This window comes from Ceratotherium simum, chromosome 1 (assembly GCF_057802395.1).
Source record: "Ceratotherium simum simum isolate JZ-2026a chromosome 1, ASM5780239v1, whole genome shotgun sequence".
NCBI lineage: Eukaryota > Metazoa > Chordata > Mammalia > Perissodactyla > Rhinocerotidae > Ceratotherium > Ceratotherium simum.
In genome coordinates this window covers 105,349,947-105,377,693 of record NC_141900.1, presented here as the reverse complement: position 1 = coordinate 105,377,693, position 27,747 = coordinate 105,349,947, and the positions used below count along the sequence as shown (strand labels likewise).

The following is a 27,747-nucleotide window of genomic DNA, read 5'->3' as shown; positions in this document are numbered from 1 at the left end:
CCAAACTGTTTAGTGAATTCTTTAAAATCATGTGTATATTTTGAAGGGAATGGAATCTCCAATTGTTTTAGAAACATGTAAATGGAAACTAATATGTCAAATGGAAAGCAAAGAGAAGGGTTTTCAGTTGTGTATCTGTACACAATATTAGGATACATGCAGAAAAGACCCCTTAGTTAGTTGGGTAGTGTAGACCCTGAAAGTGAAACTGATGTGTAACAAATGTAAATTAGGTTTGTAAATGCTAAAATTATGTGGAGTTGCAAATAGTTATCTAAGAAATGAAAATTAATATTCTTTGTGAAGTGCAGTGGAGATAAAAGTTTTTAAATTGTCATTGTCATTTAGATGGTCACTAAGTGGGTTGTTTTACCCTAGGGAAGATGCCTTATGAAACTATTTTTTAAAAGTGGATTTGTATATTTGTCTTTGGGTTAAAAAAAAAAAAGGTAACCATGCACTGCTAATTACACTTGGTTTGAATTTTTAAATTTTTAATAATTAGGTAAATAAGCATTTTCTTGTTTTATAGTGTTATTTAGATAATTTTTACATTTTAGCATATTTAAAAAGCATAGGTTATGTAGTTACTGGTTTTACATTAACTATTATTATTTTAAAATTATGTTTCCTACCTAAGATCAAGAATTTTGAACTGAAGCTGTTAATCTTAGAGGTAGAGTTTGAAAAGCAGGTATATAAATAGGGATTTCCTGTTGTACGAATGTGGAGTGGAACAGTAAAATTTACATTTGTCTAACAGTTCTCCTTAACAGTAGGACTGTCTAATTATTTGGAGCAGGTCATCATCTTTATGGGAGGTACAGGTCTTCCCATTGGTGAAGAAGCTTCTGTCTTGGAGTAGGCATGTACTAGATGTCTAGTTATTTTACTATTGATGTTAAGGAACCTCTTCTTGAAGCTTTGATTTTATTTTTTCTTTCTTAGAATATATATTCATATTCCTAAGTTGGGAAGCCAAGGAAACATTCTACTGTATTTCTTACCAAGTCAACAAAGTTGATGTTAAGGGTGGGATGGAGGTGGTGCAGAAGCGGTGGGTGGTGGGGATAAGATTTCTGAGGCACTGTCCTTCACCCTTTTTGAATAAGCTCTTTATGTTCTGAACCACTTTCTTTTCAGAGGGCAATTAGTGTTACTAGAAAGCCACCTTGAGCATTATTGTTGTAGAAAAATCAGGCACAACCAGTGATGTCATACAAGGGATCACCAAAAAATGGCTATGCTGCGGGTGACTGTTGCTTTTCTATTTTTGTAAGGCCCCTCCACCAACAGAATTTCTCATTTTCATAGCTGTGAGCTTGAAGTAAGTGATTAAAAAACTGTATTGCATTATAATATATGCAGTTTTGGAAAACAGTTTACAGATGAGATATTATTATTATTCATGCTTTTTGAGATAATGCAAATTTGTAATTTTTATGATAGTAATTGTTTTTCTTATTTTTCAAGAAATTAGATAAATGGAAATTTTCTGTAGTTACTGGTCTTGGGCACTTAATGGGCACTGAAATGTTTTAATTTACTTGAAAAGCTGGTCCAGGAATGGCAGCCTCTCTAATCTGTTAGGTGGTGGTTCTCTAATCTGATCTCATTGTAGTTAGCTGCTGTCATGTTGGTTTTATTCATGAAATTTCTAGGCTTTGAGAATGTGATGTTTTTAGTCTTATGTACAATTTTATATTCAGTGTTTTGGTTACTAATATGTAAACTTGATGAACATGGGTTTCCATGTAAATTTAAAAGCATCAGTTTATTTTCATATTATGAAAATAGTGATTTAATATATTTTTATGTTAGCTCAGTTAGTTCTACCATGCCAGACCTGTAGTCAGCTTGCAGGGTGGCTAGGCATGCTGCTTGACCTCCTCCCCCTCTCCTCCAGCCTTTTTGCAAAACTGCACATTATTCCTTAGGCCTGTATCAGATTACCCCTGGGCAGATAGTGATTGTCCAGTTGTGTATCCTTTAGCCACTTACAGTTATGACGGAGGGGCTTCCATAAAACCTCACTGACCTGCCAAAACGCAAGTGGTCAGTTTTGAGTTATAGAGAACATTAGATGCTCTCTCTGTGCTCTTGCCTGGTGGGGAGGTGTGTGTTACCCTTCATATGATTTGACGTAGTTTTTAATCTATGAGACGTTTGGACTGAAGATAAGTTTTAGTTGCTATAGAATAAACTTTACAGTCATTGTGTGTGTGTATGTGTTTCCCTTTTTTTCTTTATTTTGGTTCATCTTTTAATTTTAACAAGCTGATTAATCCCTTCCTCGTCTCTTTTAAAATTTTCTGTATCATATTTGTGCTGCAGTAGCTATTTTCAGAAGTTCTTGGCAACATAAGTTGCAAAAGTTATGGAGTGAAATAAGAATGGTTTCTTCTTTTTTTTTGTGATGGTCTCCGTATAAATGTATGCTTGTGGTTAGTGTGAACATTTAGTAGAAAGACCAATCTTGAATTTGTAATTGGAAGTGTCATTCTCTCTATTTGCAGAATTTAAAGGATTTAAGAACACAAGTTAAGGGGCCGGTCCTTAACTTGGCTTAGCGGTTGGGTGCGAGCGCTCCGCTGCTGGCGGCCCGGGTTCGGATCCCGGGCGCGCACTGACACACCGATTCTCTGGCCATGCTGAGGCTGAGTCCCACATACGGCAGCTGGAAGGATGTGCAGCTGTGACGTACAGCTATCTACTGGAGCTTTGGGGAAGAAAAAGGAGGAGGATTGGCAATAGATGTTGGCTCAGGGCCGGTCTTCTTCAGCAAAAAGAGGAGGATTGGCGTGGATGTTAGCTCAGGGCTGATCTTCCTCACAAAAAAAAAAAAACACACACAAGTTAAGAGAAGCAGGAATGACACAGCTCTTTTTGCACTTTCTCTAGAAAAAGCCTCCTGTAAAAGATAGGGAAATTGTTTGACTTTACTTCTGCTGTTAATTTTGTGATACCAGTAACCACATATGATGCACAAACGCGGAAACTGTTTAAGAAGTCTGAGAAATATACTGTTCTGTAATTTTTTAGATCTTTCATTTGGCACGTGTTATTCCAAGAGCATGTAAGTGCTAAATATATGCTGGAGTGGACAGTCAACTCTGGGAGAAGGTTCGCTGTGGCCAAGAGGGGTCCACAGAGGTTTGGAGGAAGTAGTACTTGAATTAAACCTTGAAGGATCGATAGGATTTGGCCAAGTAGAGTGAGAAGAAAGTGAAAGAGTGTTCTGAGGTAGCAATATGAATAAAATTATTGAGGAGAGAAGTGTAAAAGGTGTTTTCTTGGTGGAGTGTGACTAAAACAGAGGCTTAATGTGTGGGTTGGGGCCAAGCTGTGATGGTCCTTGAATGCTAGGCTAATGAGTTTTGGCTTTATAGTCCAGAGGTTATAAACTGTTTACAGGAACCAGGTAGATAATTTAAATGAGTTACAGCAGCTTATAAGATCTTGAATGACAGCTAACACCTAAGGCCTTGGATTGGGAGAAAATGGTGAGTAAAAACAGCCTGGAGATTCCTAGGCGTCCTTCTGCTTTGCTTAGGTGCAACTGATAGACAGTTGTGGCTGATGGTTCCCCTGTGACACTGTGAGATGTTGTTTCCAGATACTCTGGTTTTTCAACGGAGGCTACGGACTTGGATTTTTATGTGAAATCTCTGGATTTTTAAGTATTTTCAATCAATTAAGATCTATTTGGGACTACACATTGTGGGCTAGGTTTAATCTTTGGACACCAGTGGGCTGCAGGTCTTCAACTTCTGCTTTATGCCCAGGTTATTTTATTTTTTAAATTAAAAATAAAGTTTTAAAAGGAGATATTTGCAGTTTTCCTGAGGACAGGAATGTTATTGAATTCCTGAATTTGTATTCTGTGTAGCATTTTATACAGTTGAAAATAGGGGACTTGATGGTGGCTATTTTAGGAAAACCACCCTGGTAATAATATAAAGGGAGGAGTTACCTGGAGGCAGAGATAATAGGCTTTTGCAATAGTGGAGGTCAGAGGTGATCAAGGCAGAGGGGAGCTTTGGTGGTGTGGATGGAAAGGAAGAGAGATTTCAGTCAGTGCAGAGGAGGAATTTTGGAGTTTCTGGCATAGATGTCTAGAAGATAGAAATGTCTGGGAGTGTTTGGGGGTGTAGGATTGGGGTTTAGGAGCTAGATTAGGATATGTGATTAAAGATGTGATTTACCTGAAATCACTGAGAATATGGAGAGTGTGTGGAAAATAGTGCAAGGGTTAGGATGCTTACTTACCCTTAGGGAATGGGGGAAAAAGAGACCAAGAAAGCCCATCAAAATAACAAGTGAAATCAGAATATATTCCCAGTACAAATGGGCAAGTATATACGTGAAAAGATGCTCACGGCAGCAGAGAAAAGTAGAAAACTAGTAGAGAAAAATTGGCAACAGCAAAGTATCCATCAGTGGACAACCATATAGTTTTATCAGGACAGAGAGGTAGACCAGTGGGTACCCAAGTGGGAGAATGCCTCTGATGCATTTATTGACTTGAGGAAAAATTTTCCAAGAGTTGCAAAGCAGTAAGTTTAGTACTAACTCTCTTTTGTAAAAAGCATGCAAACCCAGACAATGTGTGTATTTTGTGCATGGAAAATGATTTGGAAGGATGCATAATGAAGAATACTTCTGGGGCTGGCCTGGCGGCGCAAGCGGTTAAGTGTGCGCGCTCTGCTGCGGCGGCCCGGGGTTTGCCGGTTCGGATCCCGGCGCGCACCAATGCACTGCTTGTCGAGCCATGCTGTGGCGGCGTCCCATATAAAGTAGAGGAAGATGGGCACGGATGTTAGCCCAGGGCCAGTCTTCCTCAGCAAAAAGAGGAGGATTGGCATCAGATATTAGCTCAGGGCTGGTCTTCCTCACAAAAAACAAAAGAATACATCTGGGGAGTATGTACTTTCAGATGTACATCTATGCAAGTTTTAAAAAGCCAATAATTTGAAACCATAATCTTGTTTTACAAATGAGAAAACCAATTTCTGGGGACATCACAGATTCTGGAGTCGAGATTACCTGAATTCAAATCCAGATTCTACTACTTATTAACTGTTTAAACTTGGAAATTGCTTAATTTTTTTGTGCCTTGTTGCCTTGTCTGCAAAGTGGGCATAATAGCACACCTAGTTTAGGATTGTTGTGAATTTATATATGTGTAGAATTTAAAACATTGTCTGGCACAAACTAAGTGCTATTATAAGAATTTGCTATTATTGTTATTGCCGCTGTCATCAGTTATTGTCAATCAAGCATTTGCCTGATATTGTAGAACTTGTTAGTGACAGACATGTAATGAGATGCCAGACTCACTCTAAAAATGCCATGGTATAAAATAATGTAGTAGTTATTGGGGGGGAGAGAGTGATGAAGATTTCTTTTCTGTAAAGATGTTCCTAATAAACAGAAAAAGAAGAAAGATAAAAAAGCTAGGTCATCAGAAATCTCTATAGAATGTTTCTTGTTATGAGTAACACATGAAAAACAACCAAAGCAATTCCCTAGAAGCTGTATATGTAGTAATGTTATTATAAAATCATTTAAAAAAATTTCATTACCCAAACTTGTGAATATTGTCATAGTGATCTTTTTATATTACAACTCTGCTGACCACAGTTTTATTAGTAGGTCTCCCTAAATGAGACTTATTATTAGGTGATTTTAAAATAATTTCTTATGTCTTTTATGCTGTCACTTTTAGTCTTTATGCCTCAGTGTAATCCATTTACATTAGAAGCAGCATAGTTGATGGTCATAGTGAAGTGTGTGTGGTTTTGTTCTTAATTCCATCTTTTAGTGGAGCCCAGCAAAAAAAGGTCCTCCATTTCCTGATCTTTGGGGCCCTAATGACATGTACCACATGTTTGGAGTAAGCACCCAATTGCATATAAACTAACAATATGAAGTATCTTAAAGAATAACTATGTTCCTTACCTTAAAGCTCACATCATTGAATTGTTCTGCCAGGGTTGAAGCATTGGTTAGTATGGCCAAGTTTTTTTCATATTGGACTTATGTACTTATAGAGTGATAGAATATTAAAACAGGATGAGAATTCCGAGAAATTTAGTCTAATCCCTCATTCTGCGGACAGCTCAGCCCCAGAGAGACTATAGCATGCTAGAGGTCATACATCAAGGTGTTAACCTGTACTGTAATTAAAAGAGGAGTAGATAGTCTATTATATTGGTGACCCCCAATGAACCATGTCTCCTGGTATTCATGGTATTGTATGGTCACCTCCCCTTGTATCTTGGCTAGCCTTGTGACTCACCTCAACCAGTTAAATGCAGCAAAAATGACACTGTGCTAGTTTGGGGCCTAAGTTTTAGGCCTGGAAAGTTTCCAGTTTTGCATGCTTGGGAGCCCTGAGTCGCCATGCAAGAAGCTAGGTCATACCCTGCTGGAGAGACCTTGTGGAGAAGGAGGGATTCTGAGACTACATGGAAAGAGAGATGCCCAGCTATCCCAGTGTCCCAGCTGAGTTCAGCCCTAGCCAACCTGCCTGCTGAATGCAGCTACAAAAGTGACTACCAGTAGGACTAGCAGAGGTCAGCCAGCTGAGCCCAGCATAGGTTGCAAAATTATGAATAAGTAAAATGGTTATTGTCTTAATCTGTTAGAATTTGTGGTGGTTTGTTACACAGCAGTGTAGAATGGAAGCAGTTTTGTGAGTTAAGTAAGGACTCTTAAGAACAAAAAATATTTGAGATACAAATGATAAAAATTGTTACTGTTTTCTAACTTCTTTCATTGAGATGGTTAAATGAGGCTGCCCCCTACCCTCTGCCTTTCATTTCGCTAAGGTATTTTCAAATAGAGATTGATTTTTAGTATTGGGGAATTTAAATGGCATTAACAGAGATCTCATATATATTTGGAGTGTCATGGACTCTGTGTCAGAATACCTGGGTTCTATTTTTGGGCCTGGATTAGGTTTAATGTGATAGAAACCCCCCAGATCATAGTGACTTGAATAGGAGTGTTTATTTCTCTCCCATCAGAGTCTGGAAGGCAGGCTCTGGGGCTGTGGTGCCTCTGCATTGCAAAATCATCTGGGACTTGGCTCCTTTTATCTCACTGTTCAGACCTTTCTAGGATATGGCCTTCACCCTCAGATTCCATGATGGCTGCTAGAGCTCTATCCGCATTCTGTGAAGTAGAATGGAGGAGTAGTAGACCAAGGGCACAATCCCTCCCTTGAAAACAGTCTTCTAATGAGTATGTTTCAGCTTATGTGTAATTGGCTGGAACCTAGTCGTATGGCCACATGTAGCTGCAAAGGAGGCTGGGAATATAATCCTTTAGCTGAGTACATTGCTGCCTAGAATAGATTTGTAGTGTTGTTACTAAGGGTAGGAGTGGATGTTGCAGAAGCAGCCAGTGGTCTCTGCCAATTTGAGCAACTGGTTTCTCTTCATAGGCCTAGGTTTTCTTGTGTGGGAAGGATGACACTGAATCACTTGGGGTGGCAGATAGGTTTCATACTGAGGGCCAGCCCCAGTTCATTGGTAGTGACTGCTTGCAATGCTCTGTTGAACCCTGAGTCCCTAGTTTTTGGTCTCAGCAGGGTGAAAAAATAGTAGAAGTATTTACGTTGGGAGTAATAGCATGCTGTCATTAATGTACTACCCTGTACACCTTAGCCTTTTTTATGTGCAGTTACTTCATTTTTAAATTTTTTTTCATTGAAAATATTTGATTATTCTGCTAACCTTTGCACTGTCTTTTTTTTTTCTCCTGAAAAATATTTGAGGGGCGGCCCGGTGGCGTAGTGGTTAAGTGTGTGCGCTCCACTTTGGTGGCCTGGGGTTCGCAGGTTCGGATCCCGGGCGCGCACTGCCGCACTGCTCGTCAAGCCATGCTGTGGCAGCATCTCATATAATGTAGAGGAAGATGGGCATGGATGTTAGCCCAGGGCCAATCTTCCTCAGCAAAAAGAGGAGGATTGGCAACAGATGTTGTTAGCTCAGGGCTAATCTTCCTCACACACAAAAATTGAAAATTCATTCTGTATTTAAAAAGTTTGCTAATAAACCCTGAGTCCTAACTTTGTGCAGAACATTCTGAAAACTGGAGATGGGGATGGTGTAGAGAAATACTAAACTCCTTTTTAGGTGTATGTTAGAATATCTAGAATATGCTAGGGTAACAAACAACCTTAATTCTTAGTGGCTTTAGTCAACAGAGGTTTATTTCTTGCTCATCTACACGTTCATCGTGGGCTGGCTTGGGAGCTTTACTCCACAACATCTACACCCAGGCCGAGGGAGACAATCCCTGTCCTTCCACAATTGCCAAGGCAGGAAAAAGAGAGCATGGTAGATTCTGCTCTGGCTCCTAAAGACTCTCCAGAAGTGGAGAGTCAGTTCTGTGTACGTTTCATTGGCTGGGAAAGTCTCGTCGGGGCACCTTACTTCAAGGGGTCAGAGAGAACTGGAAATGAAATATTTGGTGAAGAGCACTAATAAACACCACGTAAACCGGACTCGTTGGGCCTGCGGTCAGTTCATAGCAGTCGAGCCGTTGCCTTGGCTGGACGCACACATGCGGCCCGCTGCCCCACTGTTGGCGCTCCGTGTCCCACCCCGCAGCGCGCCCCACCGCGGGATGGCCCACCAGCAGATCTACTGCTCGCACAAGTACTTTGACGAGCACTGCCAGTACCGGCATGTAATGTTACCCAGAGAACTTTCCAAACAAGTACTCAAAACCCATCTGATGTCTGAAGGAGAGTGGAGGAGACTTGGTGTCCAGCAGGGTCTAGGCTGGGTTCATTACATGATGCATGAGCCAGAACCACATATTCTTCTCTTTAGACGGCCTCTTACAAAAGATCAGCAAAAATGAAGTATATCTGGGCATCGTCAATTAAATCTTTTTCACATTTAATATATACGTGTACATAAAGTAGTATTCACTGAATACTTGAAAAATGTACAAATTGTTCATCCGTACCTGTGCATGAGCTGTATTCTTCACAGCAGCGGAGCTCAGTTAAATGCAACTGCAAGTAGGTTACTTACTGTAAGGTGTTTAAATTTCTTCTAGTCAGTGTTTCTCTTAAAGATTTTATTTATTTTATTTTTTCCCCCCAAAGCCCCAGTAGATAGCTGTATGTCATAGCTGCACATCCTTCTAGTTGCTGTATGTGGGACTCGGCCTCAGGATGGAGGGAGAAGTGGTGCCTCGATGCGCACTCGGGATCCGAACCCGGGCCACCAGCATTGCAGCGCGCGCACTTAACCACCAAGCCACAGGGCCGGCCCCAGTGTTTCTCTTAATATAAGTGCCTGTTTGACTTTACCTGTTACTTTTGTTAAATAAAGTTTGTATGTTGCATTTAAAAAAAACCACACAGGGTAACATTTATTTTAGCCTCAAAATTCATATGTGACTTTGGAGTATGTTTTGTTACCTATAATTGTATATGACCATCTGGTGGACTGTTGTACTACAACATATTAATTTAGGGGATGTGTTTAATAATACTATTAGATATAACAGACATTTTCCAGAGGTAGAAATAATATAGGAGGCATAGAGCTTGGGCTCTTGATTCTTTCTCTACTGTACTTCATGCTTTCTTCCTTTCACCCACATGAAGGAGGGAAGGAATCAAATATTAAAATTGGTCTGTAATGTTAGTGAGATTATAGGTGACAAAATCTTTTTTTTTCAAAGTAGGTTATTAGAGCATATGTTTTATTTTCAATCAGGGTTACTTTGCCCATTTGTAACCCATTAGTAACCACCCAAGGAGGTGTTGCTAAGCATCTACTATGCCCTGTACACTGGAGAAACCAAAATAAGACACAGTCCCTACCCTCAGTTTCTACCAATTCGGTGCAAACTATAATGCAAAATGATGAATGCTGCAATGGAGGATTGCTCCAAGTACTGAGGAAGCTTAGAGAAGGAAGAACTAAAACAGAGGAATTGAAAAAAACAAAACATCTAAGTTGAGTCTTGAAGAATGAAAACAAACTTCCCTAAAGAGAATGGCGAAGGTGAGGAACTAGTACATGGCCTTTATGGGTTAGGCACTCCTAGTGTGTACCAGAAGTTATCTCATTTAATACTTAACAACCTGTGCAGTAGAATCTTTAGTTTCTGTTTTACAGATGAAGGAGCTGAGTTTCAGGAAGATCACATAGTTGGTAAGTGATTGAGTCAGAATTTGAATCCAGGTGTGTCTGACTCTGTTCTTTGCTTTTTAAGAAACTCTAGTCCAACTTTCAGCTATAGGATGAATAAGGTCTGAGGATCTAATGTAAAACATGGTGACTATAGTTAATAACACTGTATTACATAATTGAAATTTGCTAAGAAGTAGAACTTAAATGTTCTTACCAAAAAAAAAAAATGTGAGGTGATGGATGTATTAACTAGATGGGAGGAATCCTTTCACAATGTATATGTATATCAAATCATCATGATGTACGCTTTAAATATCTTACAATTTTATTTGTCAGTTATACCTCAATAAAGCTGAAAAAAATAACAAAATGCTCAAGAGCCAAAAAAAGAATAAAGAAACTCCAGTCCAGTATGTGAGAAAATGGGGAAGGGAAAATAAATTGGGAATTTTGAATTTTTGCTGTAGGCATTAGGGAGCCATTGAAGATTTTAAGCAGAAGAGTAACATTATATATGAGTTAGAAAAATCACCTGGGCAACACCGGGAAAGATGGTGTGGAGGGGAGTATATACCCCATTTGTCATGTTACAGGGACCAGAATGAGAACCCAAACTGATTTACCATACTCTTTTTCATCAAGAAATAATACTTGCCTAACTTTGATTTTCAAATTATCAAACCCCAGAACTAGAAAGAACCTCACAGTCATCTATTCCAGTGTCTTCAATTTATGGATTAGGAAATTAACTGCCAACTGGCAAATTGGACACCTGAGATTACACTTTAAGATCAGGAGACGGTAGTCTTTTTGCCAGTAACTGCTATTTATCCTAGGTTCCATTAGCTAACAACCAAATCATAGACCTTTGCTGCAAGAATGTCTTTGAGCTCCGTCCATGTTGTTGCATGTATCAACAGTTTGTTGATGTTGATGATTAGTATTCCATTGTATGGATGTACCGGACTTTATTGATTGATCAGTTGATGGACATATGAATTGTTTCCAGTTTTTTGTCCACTATGAATAATGCTGCTATGAACATTTGCTTACATTCTTTGGACAAGTTTTTTTTTTTTTTTTTTTGGTGAGGAGGTCAGCCCTGTGCTAACATCTGCCAATCCTCCTCTTTTTTTTTTTTTTTTTTGCTGAGGAAGACGGCCCTGGGCTAACATCTGTGCCCATCTTCCTCCACTTTATATGGGACGCCACCACAGCATGGCTTGCCAAGCAGTGCGTCGGTGCGCGCCCGGGATCCGAACCAGCGAACCCCGGGCCGCCGCAGCGGAGCGCGCGCACTTAACCGCTTGCGCCAGCGGGCCGGCCCCTGGACAAATGTTTTAATTTATCTGGGTAGATACCTAGGAATAGAAATTGCTTTGTTATATGGTTAGTGTATGTTTAACTTTTTGAGAAACTTCCAAACTTTTCCAAGGTGCCTGTACCATTTTACATTCTCATTAGAATTGTATGAAGATTCACATCTTTGCTTATTCTTGAAATTGTATCTTTTTGATTTTAGCCATTCTAGTGGGTGTATAGTGATATCTGATTGTGATTTTAATTTGCATTTCCCTAATGATTTATCATGTTGAGCATCTTTTAAAATGCTTGTTTACCATTTCTATATCTTCTTTGATGAAGTATCAATTCAAATATTTTCCCCATTTTGGTTTTTTTTTTTGTCTTATTTTTGAGTGGTAAGAGTTGTTTATGTATGTATGTACATATTAGACTTTATTTATTTGTTTGTTTAATTTTGGTGAGGAAGATCAGTGCTGAGCTAACATCTGTGCCCGTCTTCCTCTGTTTTGTATATGGGATGCCTCCACAGCATGGCTTGATGAGCGGTGTGTAGGTCCGGGCTGGGATCCGAACCTGCGAACCCCCGGTGCTGAAGTGGAGTGCACAAACTTAACAACTGCACCACTGGCCTGGCCCGGCCCCCTAGACTTTACATTTTTAGAGCAGTTTTAGGTTTACAGCAAAACTGAGAGGAAGGTATAGAGATTTCTCACAAACGTTTTGTTGCCGCACCCCCCTGCCCCCAGCTTCCCTCATTATCAACCTCACCCACCAGAGTGGTACATTTGTTACAGTTGATGAATCTGCCTTGACACATAATTATCACCCAGAGCCCATAGTGTACATTAGAGTTCACTCTTGGTGTTGTATGGGTTTGTTGTACGTCAAAACATGGGTTTTGACAAATGTATGATGTCATGTAACCACCATTATAGAATACAGAGTAGTTTTATTGCCCTAAAAATCCTCTTTGCTTCTCCTGTTCTTCCCTCCCTTCCATATAACCCCTGCTTTTTTTTTTTTTTACTGTCTCCGTAGTTTTGCCTTCTTTTTTTTTTAAAGATTTTATTTATTTATTTTTTCCCCCAAAGCCCCAGTAGATAGTCGTATGTCATAGCTGCACATCCCTCTAGTTGCTGTATGTGGGACTCAGCCTCAGGTTGGACGGAGAAGTGGTGCCTTGGTGCGCGCCCAGGATCCGAACCCGGGCCGCCAGCATCGGAGTGCGCGCACTTAACCACCAAGCCACGGGGCCGGCCCAAGTTTTGCCTTCTTTATGTATTTTTGATACAAATCCTCTATGACTTATATGATTTGCAGCTTTTTTCTCCCAGTTTTTGGCTTATTCTTTTCATTTTTTTAGTGGTGTCTTTTGAAATGCTAAGGTTTCTAATTTTGATGAAGTCCCATGTATCATTTTTTTTCCGTTATGGATCGTGCTTTTGGAGTCATATCTGAGAGCTCTTTGCCTAACCCAAGATCGCAGAGATCTCCTGTGTTTACTTCTAGAAGGTTTTGTAGTATTAGGTTTTACAGTTAAGGTCAGTGATACACGTTGAGTTAATTTTTGTGTATGGTGTGAGGTAAGGTCTAAGTTAATTATTTTGTATATGGATGTACAATTGTTCCAGCACCATTTGTTGAAGAGACTATCTTTTCCTCATTGAATTGTCATGGCTCCTTTGTTGAAAATCACTTGATCATAAATGTGTTGCTGTATTTTTGGACTTTCTTCTGTTCCATTGATCTGCATGTCTATCTTATGCTAGTACTACACTGTCTTGATTACTACAGCTTTATTGTAAGGTTTGAGATCAGGTGGTATAATTCCACCAACTTTGATCTTTTCCAGAATTGTTTTGCCTGATATAGGTCTTTTGTATTTCCATATAAATTTTATGGTCAGCTTGCCAGTTTCTACAAAAAATCAGTTGGGATTTTTGTAGGGATTATATTGAATCTGTAGATCAAGTTTGAGAGAATTGATACCTTACTCTTCCAATACATGAAATGATGTATCTCTTCATTTTGGTCTTTTAACTTCTTTCAGCAATATTTTACAGTTTTCATTGTATAGGTCTTATGCTTTTCTTTTTTTGTTAAATTTATTCTTAAGTATTTAATTCTTTTTGATGCTGTTGTAAATGGAATTGTTTTCTTAATTTCATTTATAAATGGTTGGTAGTATACAGAAATACAATTTTTTTTTTTTTTTAAGATGATAAGGAAGACTTTATTCGAGGGGGCTACAACAATGCGGTTTTGCATTAGGGGAGAGAGAGAGACTTCAATTCCTGAAGTATAATGGGTTTTTATATATGGGTCTTATACTCTGTTTTCTTGCTAAACTCACTAGGTTTAGTATTTTGTTGTAGGTTCTTCAGGATTTTCTACATCCAAATTAGTTACATTTTAACTAATCAGGTGCTTACCTTAAAAATCCCAAACCAAGTTTTCTCCTGGGACAATGTCTTTCAAGTTCTTCTTTCAACACTGTGGCACTTAAGGTCCTTCTCGAGTTGAGTGATTCATTTGTGCAATGGGCAGCCTGCAGAGAGTCTTTGACAACAAAATCACTAAATTCTTTATCTGACTCAGGTGAGGGTTAAACAGAACGACATTAGCTAAGAGAAGTAGGAAATGTGTACGCAAGCAAATAGCCATATTTCATTTTGGGAAGTTTTACATTTTTAAACAGAACAGCTGTGTGACTTTTGGCAAATGACTTAACTTCTGGGTGCTTCAGTTGCTTCCTCTGCTAAGTGGGATAATAATAGTACCTACTTCATGGGATTGTTTTGAGAATTAAATCAATTAATGTGTGTAGAGCACTTAGAATGGTGTCTGACATACAGTAAGCACTTTATCAGTTTGTAAGGTTTTTTTTTTTTTAAAGATTTTATTTATTTATTTTTTCCCCCCAAAGCCCCAGTAGATAGTTGTATGTCATAGCTGCACAACCTTCTAGTTGCTGTATGTGGGACGCAGCCTCAGCATGGCCAGAGAAGCGGTGCGTCGGTGCGCGCCCGGGGTTCCGAACCCCGGGCCGCCAGCAGCAGAGCGCGCACACTTAACCACTAAGCCACGGGGCTGGCCCAGTTTGTAACTTTTATTAGCATTAAATAGGCAGGAATTAAGCAGGAGGATTAAGAGAGGAAAACTGCCTACCTGGTCTGAGTCAGATCATCATAATGAGTTCAGGTAAATCTTGGGTGGTTCTTAATCTTTTTTGGGGTTACAGATCCCTTTGGATATATCCTCACTTGCCACAGAGGAATGCATACATGAATATAGACATACAGATTTTATATAATTTAAAGGAAAGAGTTCAGTGACTTCCTGAAGCTTGTCCAAAAGCTTTGTTAGGAGTTCATAGCCCCCAGAATAAGAACCTTTCCTCTAAAAATAAAGTGCCCTCTGAAGGAAACTGTCTTGGATGCAGAAGGGGATGGAGACTTTTTTCTCCTCAAAGCTGAGTTCTTGAAGGGGACAGTTTAGGAAGTAAACACAGCATCAGTGCTTTCTTCTTGTAGACAACTTGACAGATGAAGTTCAAGGGAAGCTACTCCCTTATGAGTATTATCAGATTTCAGTAGACTGTGGGTAATGTGCATTTCAGAGTTTATATTAGGATTGTACCCAAGAAAGCATGGTGAAAGACGAGTGAGTGGGAGGGAGGTTGTTACAGGGATAACCTTAAACTGCCCTAAATTTATTTTTAAGTAAATTTTCACAAACTTCAGTACTTCAAATACAGTTAATAAGAAGGTACTTGTGACAAACCTTATGTTGCAGTATTGAGACTGAGAAACTTCCTCTAAGATTCAAGTTTTTGCAGGTAAGCCAGGACACAGCTGAGGGAGATGGTAGACCCGACTACAGGCTTCTTGAAGATGGTGCCATTGGATTCGCAACATTGTATCCCCAGTAAACAAGAGTGCAGAGTTTTTGATATTCTTACATTTTTGTTGGGTTTGGTTTTTTTTAAGAGTGATGAAGGTTGGGAATAAATCAACAAGGCTGTCAAGGACCTGGTGGTGCTGCTATTTGAAACTGCACTGCTCTCTTCTGGCTTCTCACTTGAGGATCCCCAGACCCACTCCAATCGCATCTACCGCATGATCAAACTAGGCCTAGGTATTGATGAAGATGAAGTAACAGCAGAGGAACCCAGTGCTGCTGTCCCTGATGAGATCCCTCCCCTTGAGGGTGATGAGGATGCCTCTCGCATGGAAGAAGTAGATTAGGCGTTTCTACTTGCAGACGTTGTGTGCTCTGTATCGTGTCCCTATGGCTCCCCCAGCGGCGCCAAGTGGCCCTGGCCCACCTGGTTCCCTCTGCTGATGTCTAGTGGTTTTTTTTTTCCTCTCCTGTCTTTCTGTCTAAGGCAGGATACAAGGGCCCTAACCCTTCCCACATTTGACATCAGGTTTGGATGTTGTGTATTGTGGTGGGTTTTATTTTGTTCTGGAATTAAAGTATGCAAAATAAAGAAGATGCAGTTTTATACAAAAAAAAAAAAAAGAGAGATTTTTTTTCCCCTCAAAGTAACTAATTTATATCAGTAATTATTCTCCCTTTCCGTGGCTAGCCTCATTTCTCGGCTTTTATTTTTCCTTTGTCTTTACCGTCAGGCCACTTATTAGCCTCTTTAGTGACCCTTTACTCCTCCAATTAACCCTTCTTTTTTAGCCCCTTTATTCTTTTGGTTCATTCTTCCTGTGGCAGGGAGAACTGTTCCATTAGAAGTAGCTGAGCAGTGGAAGCATTGCAGTGGTGTAGCAAGTGTGCTGAGATCTTTGCTGCTTGCCAGTGCTGCTACTGGAAAATGATGCTGGGTCAAAAACTTATGAACCTTTTAAGTTTTAAAAAATTATTTTTAGGCTCTCCTTATTGCCAATATTCCATATCAAATATCTATTTATGAGATCTCATTATACTTTCCAGTCTCAGTATTTTTGAATCCTAATCCAGTTCATGGTAATGTTTATTTATTGGTGTTATTAAGAGGCTACTGTCAAATGTAGGCCTTTTCTTTCAAGGTCTTTGGGATAATAGTGATAGGTTGGCATTAATCTGAGTTTTGGTTAAAATAGAATTTGTTTAGTCTAAAATTAACATGACTGGGATTATATTATGATATAATTCTTTTCTGAAATTTTTGAAATATTACTAGATTATCCTTCTACTTACTAAAACATGTCAGAACATTGTTGTCTTTTTGAGTTTGAGCCTGAATTTCTTCTGCTATCATTATGTAACCTGTGGATTTCTAATTATACAAATCTGTTATTGCAAAAAAACTTAAACTTTATTTAAAATTATATTTTTATTACAGAAAATGTGGAACATGGAGAAAAAAATAATTCACCCCTTTTTTATACCACTCTAACATAGACATTATTATTTTGATCCCTTTTCTTTTTTTTCATGTGCATATTTTGTTTTCATTGTATTACTGATGGTATATATAGAATTTTGTAGTTTACTTTTCCCATTAACATGTAAAAGAAAATTTCCATGTTGTTAATCTTCATAACATTTTTGAAAGGTGCTTAATTTTCCATTGAGTAAACTGATGTAAACATCCCCCAATCACCCCTGTTCCTCCACTTCTCTTAATATTATTATTATTGTTTTGCTTATTATTATATAGCCATGTAAATTGCTCTGGCAGACATTTTTGTAGATAAAGTCCTTTTCATATTTTGGTTTATTTTTATAGGACGGATTTCCATAGGCAAGATCACTAGGTTGAAAGAAAGAAGCATTTTATGATTCTTGATACAAATATTTAGAGGTGAGTGGGCTCTAAAGTCCAGTTGCTGGGTCTCAGATTCGGGCTCTATCACTTTCTGGTTGTTGGACTTTGTCTAAGCTATTAATCTCTCTGTGTTTGTTTACTCGTCTGTAGAATGGGGTTGATGATACAATCCCGATCGTAGGCTTATTGGGAAAATTAGAGAAGGTGCATAGTCAGAAAGCCTTTAGAACAATGCCTGTTACTCAGTAAGTTCCTACTAAATAAGAACTCCTAGTTTTATTAAAATTTTAAAATGCTCCCCAAAAGAGCTGTATCTAATTAGGTCAACAGCAGTATGTGTTAGGACCAGTTACACTGAACCTTTGTCGTGCATGATGTATTAAAACCTTTATCTTACTTCTTAGTTTAATAATTGAAAAACAATACTTCAGTTTTAAATTTTTATTTACTTGATTAGTTGGACTATTGAACATTCTTGAATTTTACTAGTACTTGTATTTCTTGTGAATTGCTCAATCATGTTTGTCCATAGTTTATTGGAGGGGGGAGTGTTCTTAATGTTTTTCATATCATTAATTTAATCTCTTTAAATAACGTTTATTTTAAGATTAATTGCTCTATTTTGCCTCCTTTGCCTGTATAAAAAATTATCTTTTCTGTTGTTAGGTTCTCTTATTTTTTTTAGTGCATTAAGGTTTAATTCAATTCTTAGCAGAAGGAGAGAATAAAGAAAAATATTTGTAGATTAGGATAACAATGCATTAGGATTTTTGATTTTTTTGGAAAGTCAAAACCTTAGATTTAATGTCCTTTTTTGTTCAGTCTCATTCTGTGTCTCATTAGTAGGGCATAATACTGGGAGGAGAAAGTTCTTTAAGTTTTAATTCTGGTATTGTTCCTGTTTTTTTCCCCAATAACCTAAGACTAATAATGAATCTTCTCTTTTATTGATGAAAATATTGAGAAGTTATTTCATAGCAATGAAAAATGGTTAAACATTTTGAGAGTCACAGATAACCATGTTACATAAATGCAGAGTGGTTCTTTTTCTTTATTTACTGTCACATCTGCTATATTTCTTTTAACCCTTAGTGCTTTTTCTCCTTTAATATTTACGTTGGCAGCTGCTCAAGAGCAGCCCCCATGCTTCCACAGTACTTGACTGCCCTGTGCCTGTAGCGTCTGTAGTTTCTTTTGTAGGTGATATTTAGGATTTTAGGGGAAGTTGTGGGGGAAGTAAGAGGAACCATGGAGTGTGGGTGAGGGGAAGTGATAAGTTAATTAAAGCCAATAGTACTTGATGAATCTTGCTGCTGCCGACAAGATTCTGTTATACAGATTAAACCGTTGTACACATCTTTGTGCTTTGGTGGAAGGGCACAAAACCAAAATTGATTAAGTGAAGGAAGTCTATTAATTGATGATAATAGAAATGATTTCTCCAAATACAGTATTTTTATTAAATCTTATTGAGTAGTTTTCACCATTGGCAAATCTTTGTGTTTCATATACATTTTCCAAAAGACTTTTGTAACTTTAATTTAATTAGAATAAAAATCTTGGAATTAAAACTTGTATAGTATTTTATTCATATTTGAAACTAAGTACTACATTACAGTGGAAATAAAAACTGGAAACTATTTAGCATTATGTCTTCTAAAACCATTTAAAATAATTTCACAGTTCATTATGGATGATTCTTTGGAATGACATTGTTTAACTTTGTTATAATAAAAGAAGAGACTTGTATTTTTCAGTTGTTTTCTTTTGACCAAAAAGCCTGGGTTTGTCCCTAGTCTGTTGGTCTGCATACAAACATCAATCATGCAGTAATTATTTTGGTAGAAGGGCTGCTTTCTTGGTTATGTCTTAAATCTTAACTCCTTTAATTTTATTGTTCTGAATTTTAGTGTGACTACTATAACATTTTAGGTTTGGAGAATATTGCACGTAAGATGATGATCTATAAATCAAACTTCTCAGTTGGTAAGATTTTACAGGATACGAGATCTGAAAACAGAAATTTCTTGACCTGGCCTCTCGAATCAAGGGCAAGAACTTGACTCCCATTTACCCTGCCCTTCTCCCCCCTCCCCCCAACCCTTATTGAGAATCTTTAAAATATTTATTAATTTAAAAATAGGGATTCTTTGGTAACCAAGAGCACTGTTAAATCATCATTTAAACTAGTTTATTAGAACAACAGAAGTAGACGACAGTTACATAATGTTTCTTTTTATTTGTTAAGTGCCAGGAGTAGAAAACACTTGGCCAGCTTCATAGAGGATTATAAAGTTTGAGGAGGAAAAGTAGAATTGTTTGTTTATTGAGCAGCAGGGTAATTGTCCATAATTATAGGTGCTTGTTTTGAGGTTTGGAAAAGGTGGTTAAAAAAACTTACATTTAAAAAAGCCCCATGATAAACTTCTATAAATAAAAGGAGGAAGAAAAGTTTGGCAGAAATGGTCATAGCATCTTTAGTAGACTTGTTTCATGAAAAATCCCTTTGTTAAATGGAAAAAGCCCTGGTTTGGGAGAGTGCGACCGGAGTAGGACATTTTTGGTAGGCATTGAAGACCATTTTAGGTAGTTAACATTTCAGTTTTGACCTCCTCACTCCAGAGATACTAGATTAGAAAGGATTTGGGAGTTGACCGATAGGGATAACATAAGGTTTTAACGTTGTGGTGAAAAATGATGCAAAATGTTTGTTTCTCTGTTTTATAGTCTCGGCTCCTAACAAAATTTCATTAAATAATATAAAATAATAAAATGGACTTCGGTTTATTTGAAATTAAGCAATAGAGGGGAAAGTTCCTGTAAACGGTTAGCAAAGAGTTAACCTTGGGGGCTTTCTGTGTCTGCGCTCTGTAGCAAGTTCCCGGTCTGGGCTTTGGAAAAATCCATCCCAGCTTTTTGAGGCGCCTGCTACACACGGATCTCCTTTCTCTGGCCGTGCTTTTTCCTCCACCTACCTTCCCCCTCCTCTTTCTTGTAGGATCCCCGAGTGTGAGTGTGAGTGTGAGAGAGAGAGAGAGAGTGAGTGTGTGTGTGTGTGTGTGGCGGGAGATTCTCGGTTAGGAGAAGTTGCGAGACAGAACCTTACGGCTCGGCGGTTCTGTCGTGTCCGGTGCTGCGGTGGGCAGCGCTGGGTGGGCAGCGCTGGGATGGGAGCCGGGGCGCTGCCTGCGTGGAGGGGACGCTGCAGCGTTCTTAGCGAGTGGCCTTGGATCTGGCGGGGTAATATGGCTGATCCGACACTGGTAGCAGTTTCTGTAAGGCGATTTAGGTACAAAAATGTAAAATGACAACAAAAAGAGCTAGAACCTCGAAGGCCCTAAGGGTAAAAAGTTTTTGTTTGTTTTCAGAGGATCATATTTTTGCATCTGGTTCCGGAGGGTGACTTGGCTTGGATTGTTACTGTTAAAAATAAACAAAGACAAGACTAACAGAAGTATTGTATTTCTCTATTATGTATTTAACTGTAATAAAGCATTAAATGTGGTGACACTAGATATTGAAGTGTGTGTTTTTATCGTGGAATCAAATCTAGGTTTGTAAATAAGAAAAGAACAAATGATCATAAAAGTTATATTCTAGATTTGGAAGTTGATTGATAGAAGAGTAATGAGAATAAAGTAGTACCTTTAACCCCTTGTCTTTAGTTCTCAAGATTTTTCATTTACTTTCTTAAGTAGTTGTATTAGCTAATTCTAGAATAATACAGCATTTTGATTCCAATTCTGTATAAATTGTGTACTTAGTAGATATACTTTCATAAAATATTTTATTTTTTTTTAATTTTTATTTATTTATTTTTTTCCCCCAAAGCCCCAGTAGATAGTTGTACATCATAGCTGCACATCCTTCTAGTTGCTGTCTGTGGGATACCACCTCAACATGGCCGGAGAAGTGGTGCGTCAGTGCGCGCCCGGGATCTGAACCGGCCCGCCAGCAGCAGAGCGCGCGCACTTAACTGCTAAGCCACCGGGCTGGTCCTCATAAAATATTTAAATAGTAGTACGAATTTAACATATTTTGAAATATTTATTTAATTTAAAACTCTCTGAAAAAACACTTTGAAGTATTCCATTACAGGTTTGTGAATTTTCAACATATTTCTTTGTGTATGCTTAATTTCAGTTATAATTAGAAAAGAAAAAAATGAGAAGTAAAATCTGTGGTCCCTTAGCCAGCATTTAAACATGTCTCTTCTGGTAATCTGCTAGAATTTAATTAGATCAGAAGAAACTTAAAGCTCAAAACTGTTATGTAGGGCCGGCCCGTGGCTGAGTGGTTAAGTGTACAAGCTCCGATACTGGCAACCCGGGTTTGGATCCGGGGCGCGCACCGACCCACCGCTTCTCTGGCCGTGCTGAGGCCGTGTCCCACATACAGCAACTAGAAGGATGTGCAACTATGACATACAACTATCTACTGGGGCTTTGGGGGAAAAAACAAAAAAAACTGTTATGTAGCTAATGTGTTCTAGACAACTTGTTTCAAGTTGAGAGAAAAACAGTTTGATAAATACATGGTCTCTTTTTGTTAAGTAAAACTATGATAGTATAGGGTATAGTTAATCTCCTTATGTTCACAATTAAACTCATATTTAGACTTACCTATTCTATTTAATATTTAGATATAATATTTATACTATTTGTGTTATATAATATTTAATATATTTAACCTCAGGAGGCGTTACATCTTTCTTATTACGAAACCTTGTAGTATATGCTAAGTATGATAAACTGTCTCTTCTAGAATAATTTTTATTATATGTTGAAGCAGCAGTGCTTAATTTATAAGTAGAAATATATATATATATTTTTTAACTAAGGCACAAAATCCTGCTTGGCCACTTTTCTAAAAGTAACATTAAATAATACGGAAGTATATGTTTTATTTGCTGTAAGGACTGTTGATTTGGAAACAATGTATTCTAACAAGATAAATTTGAATTTTAACTATTCGATAGTGTATATTTCAGAATAAACAATTGCTGCTTCCAATGTACAGTGTCGTTATTTGTCATAAAATCATTATTGTTCTGGTTTTATAGTTTTTTTGTGCACGTTTTTAACTTCTAGACCTATTCAAAATGTGAAATAAAAGACTAATATGAATAGTTGTGTCATTTCTAAACTACCTAATACTTTATTAAAGGACACTGAACCATTTTTTTCTTTCCTGCATTTTAATGACAACAAAAATGTAATTTCTCTTAGGTGTTAAATTATGCGGTAGCTTCCTGTATTTTGATTTGAAAGGAGTTTGGTAAATTATTTTTTAATGTTTCTTAGCTTTTTGTTATATTTCATGGATAATGGAAAAGTGGGTCTGTGATGTGACTGAAATATGATGTATGATGCATTCATCTTGTGGCTATCATAGACACTTGGCTCTTGATGGTGACGTGGAACCGAAATTGTTTTTCCTACGAACAGTTGCACTCATTTATGTTGTTTAACTGATGATATTGGTGACACTCCGTAATGTTGAAAAAAAAAAATGTTGTCATCATATGGAAGCTGCCTCACAATGTAGTTTGTATTTTGAAGAAATAAATCCCAGTTTGGTTTTAGATATTTTATTAAAAAAAAAAAGCTCTGTTTCTTGAGTAGAATATTGTTAAAATGGTAAACACCATAAACCATAATGCTGTAGCATTCCCCTTCAACTGCCTTCTCCCTACAAAAAGAAAGCCACCACCTCTAACAACAGAAAACAAAAACAAGAACAAAAACCCCCTTTTATCTGGGAAAACTAATGGCTTAAGATTTTCCTATAACCAGTTTTGATATCTCACTTGAATCTTATCATAGGTTAAAATTGAGTATGTTTCTCCTAGAATTTGGTTTTATTTCTATATTTGGTCTTGCTCCCAACCTATTACTTTGTAGTTTTGCATAAGCATTCTTTGTTTTAACTAAATTGTCTGTTTTGAGTAGTAATAAATGATATCTTGTTCCTTTTTGCATCTTGTGTTATATATAAACTTTAAGAAATAGCTTTCCCCTTTCAGGTTCTGACAGATTAAAAAATAATGAAAAAAATAATGAAATAAACTTTATATTACCCAAAAGTTTCTTGTACAAAGTACAAAGGAAAAGATGGAATAAAAACTGAAGTAAATTTAGGTCCGTTGTATTCAAAATGCTGTTGTATATGTCACTAACACCAGTAAAACCCAAAGCAATCTAAAAAAAGCTGTTAAAGATACATTTCCATATTGTAAAATAAGTATTAAAATTGAGAAACCATGGATGAATATGGATGTTTTGGCTTGGTTAAGTACTGTGAATTAAATTTGTAGTTATATTTTGCTGTAATATGTGGAGTGATGGTCCAATAATTTTGATGATGGTAGTATAAATCCTGTAACTTGACTTATTTAGTTGTCTGTAAATACCTCTAAAGATGGTTGTGAAGCCTCAGAAATTATTTAACCTGGTATTTAGGAATATTAGAAAAAAGAGAAAATTTTATCCATTATATTATGGGGAACAATTTAGGCAGGGTGTGTTATTCATTGTGTTTTTCATGAGAAGATCAGTATTGTTTGAGATTTTTTTCCTTAAGTCCATTTAAAAATTTTACAGAGTAATAAATATATGCACATCGTTGAAAGAAGTCAGATAGCCCAGAATGCTTATAATAAAGATCAGTAATCCTTCCTCACTCTTTAGTGCCACTTTGCAGAGGAAACTTTTAAATTGTTATTTGTGTGGTATTGTGACTAAATAATAAGCTTATTTTATGATTTATCAATTTTAGATTGATTTCTGCTCTGATAAAGGACGATTTGGCTCCCTTATAGTTACTCCCCCAATAGATGTATCCTTTTAGTTTCTCTGTCTTGCAATTTATGTAATGTAATAGACCTTTTCTTCATGTTGATATGGACTATTGTCTCTTGATTTCCCCAGTAGTAAAATCGAGGATATTAGCACTTCTACTTTTCTTTTCACCTCTCTTTTCCCCTTTATGCCCTTATGTCTGTCATTTCTATTTTGGCATTGTCAAGGTTGAGAACATTCATACTCTATGGTGTATGACTTGGTTTTAGTAGTTGAAAGTCAATGAATAGTTTGTACGTTATTTTGATGATATAAATATTGTTCACAGCAGAGGCGAGGAGAATATGATTACATTCCCTGTATTGTTTCTTGGTTTTTGAGTCTGTAGTTGCCTTTTTTCTTGCCTTGTAGGTCACTTTCTTTTTCCATGTTATCAACTTTCCGTGTGGTTGGTTTTTGTCACTGTTATTTTGTGTACGTGGATACGTTCCCCCGAGGAGAGGCTTCGCCAGTCCTCTTTGTTAGGTTGGGACTGGGTGTTCTCTAGACTGGTTGCGTACTGCTCTTGGTGCTGCACTTGGTGCTGCACTTGGCTTCGCTGCTTTTGCATTTGGGTTCTGCTGTTGCTGGATCTTTATTCTTTCTTGAGTTACTTCCTTGTTTTAATGCAGTACATCCTTCACATAAATTTCTAGGAAAGAATGTGGGGGACATAGATTTTTGAATCCTGGTATATCTGAAAAAGTCTTCATTAGCCCTTATAGTTGACTGGTATTATTTTATTCAAGCCCAACTAAGTTGAAAATTATTTCCCCCCAGAGCTTTGAAGGCGTTGCTCCAGTGTCTTCTAGTGTCCATTGTTGTTGAGGAGAAGTCTGGTACAGTGTGATTCTTATTCCTTTGTGGGTGATGTGTTTTGTCTTCCCCCATAGCAGCTCTTTAGAGTCTCCTTTTTATCCTTTTTAAATTGACGTTTCTCAAAGATGTCTAGGTGGAGCTTTCCCGTTACTATTAAAGATTCATGTTTTTTTGTTCTTGGGAACCCTGTTATTATTGCTGTAATTCTCTCTTTGTTCTCTCTTTCTGTAACTTCTTTTAGTTGGTTATTGGACTTCCTGAACTACCCCCGCCTCTCACTCCCCCACCCCATCCTTTTGACTTTTTCTTCTGTTCTTCTGGGCATTTCCTCTACTCTATTCTCCAGCTCTTTAATTTTACTCGGGCAATCATATTTTAAATTTTCAAGAATTCTTCCCGTCCCCACCCACCGATCATCCTATTCTCATTTTATGAATTCATAATCTTCTTAAATCTCTCTGAAAATGTTAATAAGAGTTTTCCTTAAAGTCATCACCCTCCCCCTTATCTGTTTGCTCTAGGGTGTTTTGTTGTTGATCTTGGCTTCATTTATGTTGTATGCTTTTTATCAAACATCTGCTGATCCTTGGTGTCACTCTGATTTAAGAACTAGTAGAAGGACTCACAGGGAGCTCTGGGTGGGAATTAGTGGCTTAAGGTGAAGCTGGTAATTATTCGTTTGTGTTCTGGCATTAGGAGTCTATCATTTTACCCCAAATTCCCAGCCCCCACACTGGGTTGACTAGTTCCCTCTCCCCAGCCCATGAGTTCTTTTGTTTGGAAAAGGTCTCTCTGTTTTATTTCATTTTTTAAATAATAATTTTTCTTTTTCTTAAAAAAATTCTTTTTACTACTATTAAAAAAATCTTTTATTGGAGGGACATAAATGTGTATGTTTGATCTGCTGTTTGAACCTTAAACTGGACTAGACCAAAAACTAATAAATATTCAGGTGTGTATTTTATTTTATTTTTATTTTTTATTTTTGGTGAGGAAGATTGGCCTTGAGCTAACATCTGTTGCCAGTCTTCCTCTTTTTGCTTGAGGAAGACTGTGGCTGAGATAATATCTTTGCCAATCTTCCTCTATTTTTTTTTTGTTGTTGTTATGTGGGACGCTGCCACAGCATAGTTTAATGAGTGGTGTGTCGGTCCGTCCCAGGTTCCGGGCTGCGAACCCCGGGCTGTGGAAGCTGAGCCCACGAGCTTAACCACTGCGCCACCTGCCTGCCCACACTCAGGTGTTTACGCCACCTGCCTGCCCACACTCAGGTGTTTACGCCACCTGCCTGCCCACACTCAGGTGTTTACTTATCCAGTGTTTCAGAGTGTGTCAGGTTGTGGAAATATGATAGGAGCTGTAAGTTGTGTATGAGGTGTTGTAGGTGTTTGGAAAAGAGAGTACCCACTGGGTGTGTTTGGCCTTTTATACCAGGTGGAGGATTAGGAAAGTGTCACAAAAAAGTTATGAATGTAATACATGCTGGTAAAAATATTCAAATAGCTCAGGAGAGCAAACTTAAAGGCCCTCTTCTCCATCTTCTTCAGCCTATTTCATAGATAATTAGTTAACTCTTTATTTTGTATCCTTGACTTTTCTATGCATATACTTTTTCTTTTTGTTTTTTTTGTGAGGAAGATCGGCCCTGAACTAACATCTGCCAATCTTCCTCTTTTTGCTGAGGAAGACTGGCCCTGGGCTAACATCCGTGCCCATCTTCCTCCACTTTACATGGGACGCCACCACAGCATGGCTTGACAGGCGGTGCGTGTCCAGGATCCGAACCGGCGAACCGCGGGCGGCCGCAGTGGAGCGTGCGCACTTAACTGCTTGCACCACGGGGCTGGCCCCGCATGTACTTTTTCTATTTGTATATAATGTGCTTATCACAGATGGGATCATTTTGTATGTATTGTTTTGTGGTTTGCTTTTGTCAATAGTCTATCTTGGACATTCTTCTGTTTTAGCATATATACATCAATCTCATTCTTTTCAAAAACTAGATAATATTCATCCAGCTGATATGAATCAAGAGTTTGCTTATGCCAAGGAGTGTTCTAGATTTTGGAGATTTGGTGGTGAACAAGAGAGACAAGCCCTTGCCTTCACTGGACCAGTATTTCCATGGTGAGAGATATAAAATAAATGCATTCCTTGTAATTAATTTCAGATAATGAGAAATGCTGTAAAGAAAACAAACTATGGTAATGGTATTGAGAGTATCTGCTAATGATTCTGAGAGACAACAGTGCATGTAGTAGGGTAGTCAGGAAGGTCTCTCTGAAGTGATGACATTGAAATAGACCTGAATGATGAGGAGGCAGTTATGAGAAAATTTAGGAAGAACATGCTTCATTGTGAAGGCTCCAAAACAAGAATGAGTATGTCATACTCAAGGGACGCTCCTGCCTCCCAGAATAAAAGGCTTTTTTTTTTTTTTTTGTGAGGAAGATCAGCCCTGAACTAACATCCATGCCAATCCTCCTCTTTTTGCTGAGGAAGACTGACCCTGAGCTAACATCCATGCCGATCTTCCTCCACTTTGTATGGGACGCTGCCACAGCATGGCCTGACAAGCGTTGTGTCGGTGCACGCTGGGGATCCGAACCTGGGCCGCCAGCAGTGGAGCGCGCGCACTTAACCGCTACGCCACGGGGCAGGCCCCAAAAAGGCTATTCTTAATGCACAATGAGGAGAGCTTAGGAGATCATGTCTGAGAGGTGAGCAGGGGCCTGATTGTATAGTGCCCCACGTGGCATGGTGAGGAGCAGGGGTTTTATTCTCAATGCAGTGGAAGCCATTGGAGGATTTTAACCTGGGGGACCAATAAGGCTGTTGAAGCAGTCTTTGGCAG

At 38.1% G+C, this 27,747-nt stretch overlaps 1 protein-coding gene and 1 pseudogene across 13 annotated transcripts in view; both read left to right on the top strand.

Annotated features, from left to right (window-relative positions):
* Positions 1 to 27,747, top strand: part of KMT2C (lysine methyltransferase 2C) — a 277,698-nt gene that overhangs the window by 2,384 nt on the left and 247,567 nt on the right. The window contains exons 1-2 of one of the 13 annotated variants that reach the window (XM_087433425.1): positions 17,197 to 17,271; positions 26,897 to 27,020. The exons of 9 other annotated variants lie outside the window; for them this stretch is intronic. In XM_087433425.1, coding sequence (XP_087289551.1) covers positions 26,917 to 27,020 — 104 coding nt within the window. In that variant the 5' untranslated portion in view covers positions 17,197 to 17,271; positions 26,897 to 26,916. Of the gene's footprint in view, positions 1 to 17,196; positions 17,272 to 26,877; positions 27,021 to 27,747 lie in introns of those variants that run through there. 3 more of the 13 variants (XM_087433450.1, XM_087433430.1, XM_087433456.1) reach the window with 3 other exon arrangements.
* On the top strand, positions 615 to 15,966 carry LOC147918338 (cyclin-dependent kinases regulatory subunit 2 pseudogene; annotated as a pseudogene).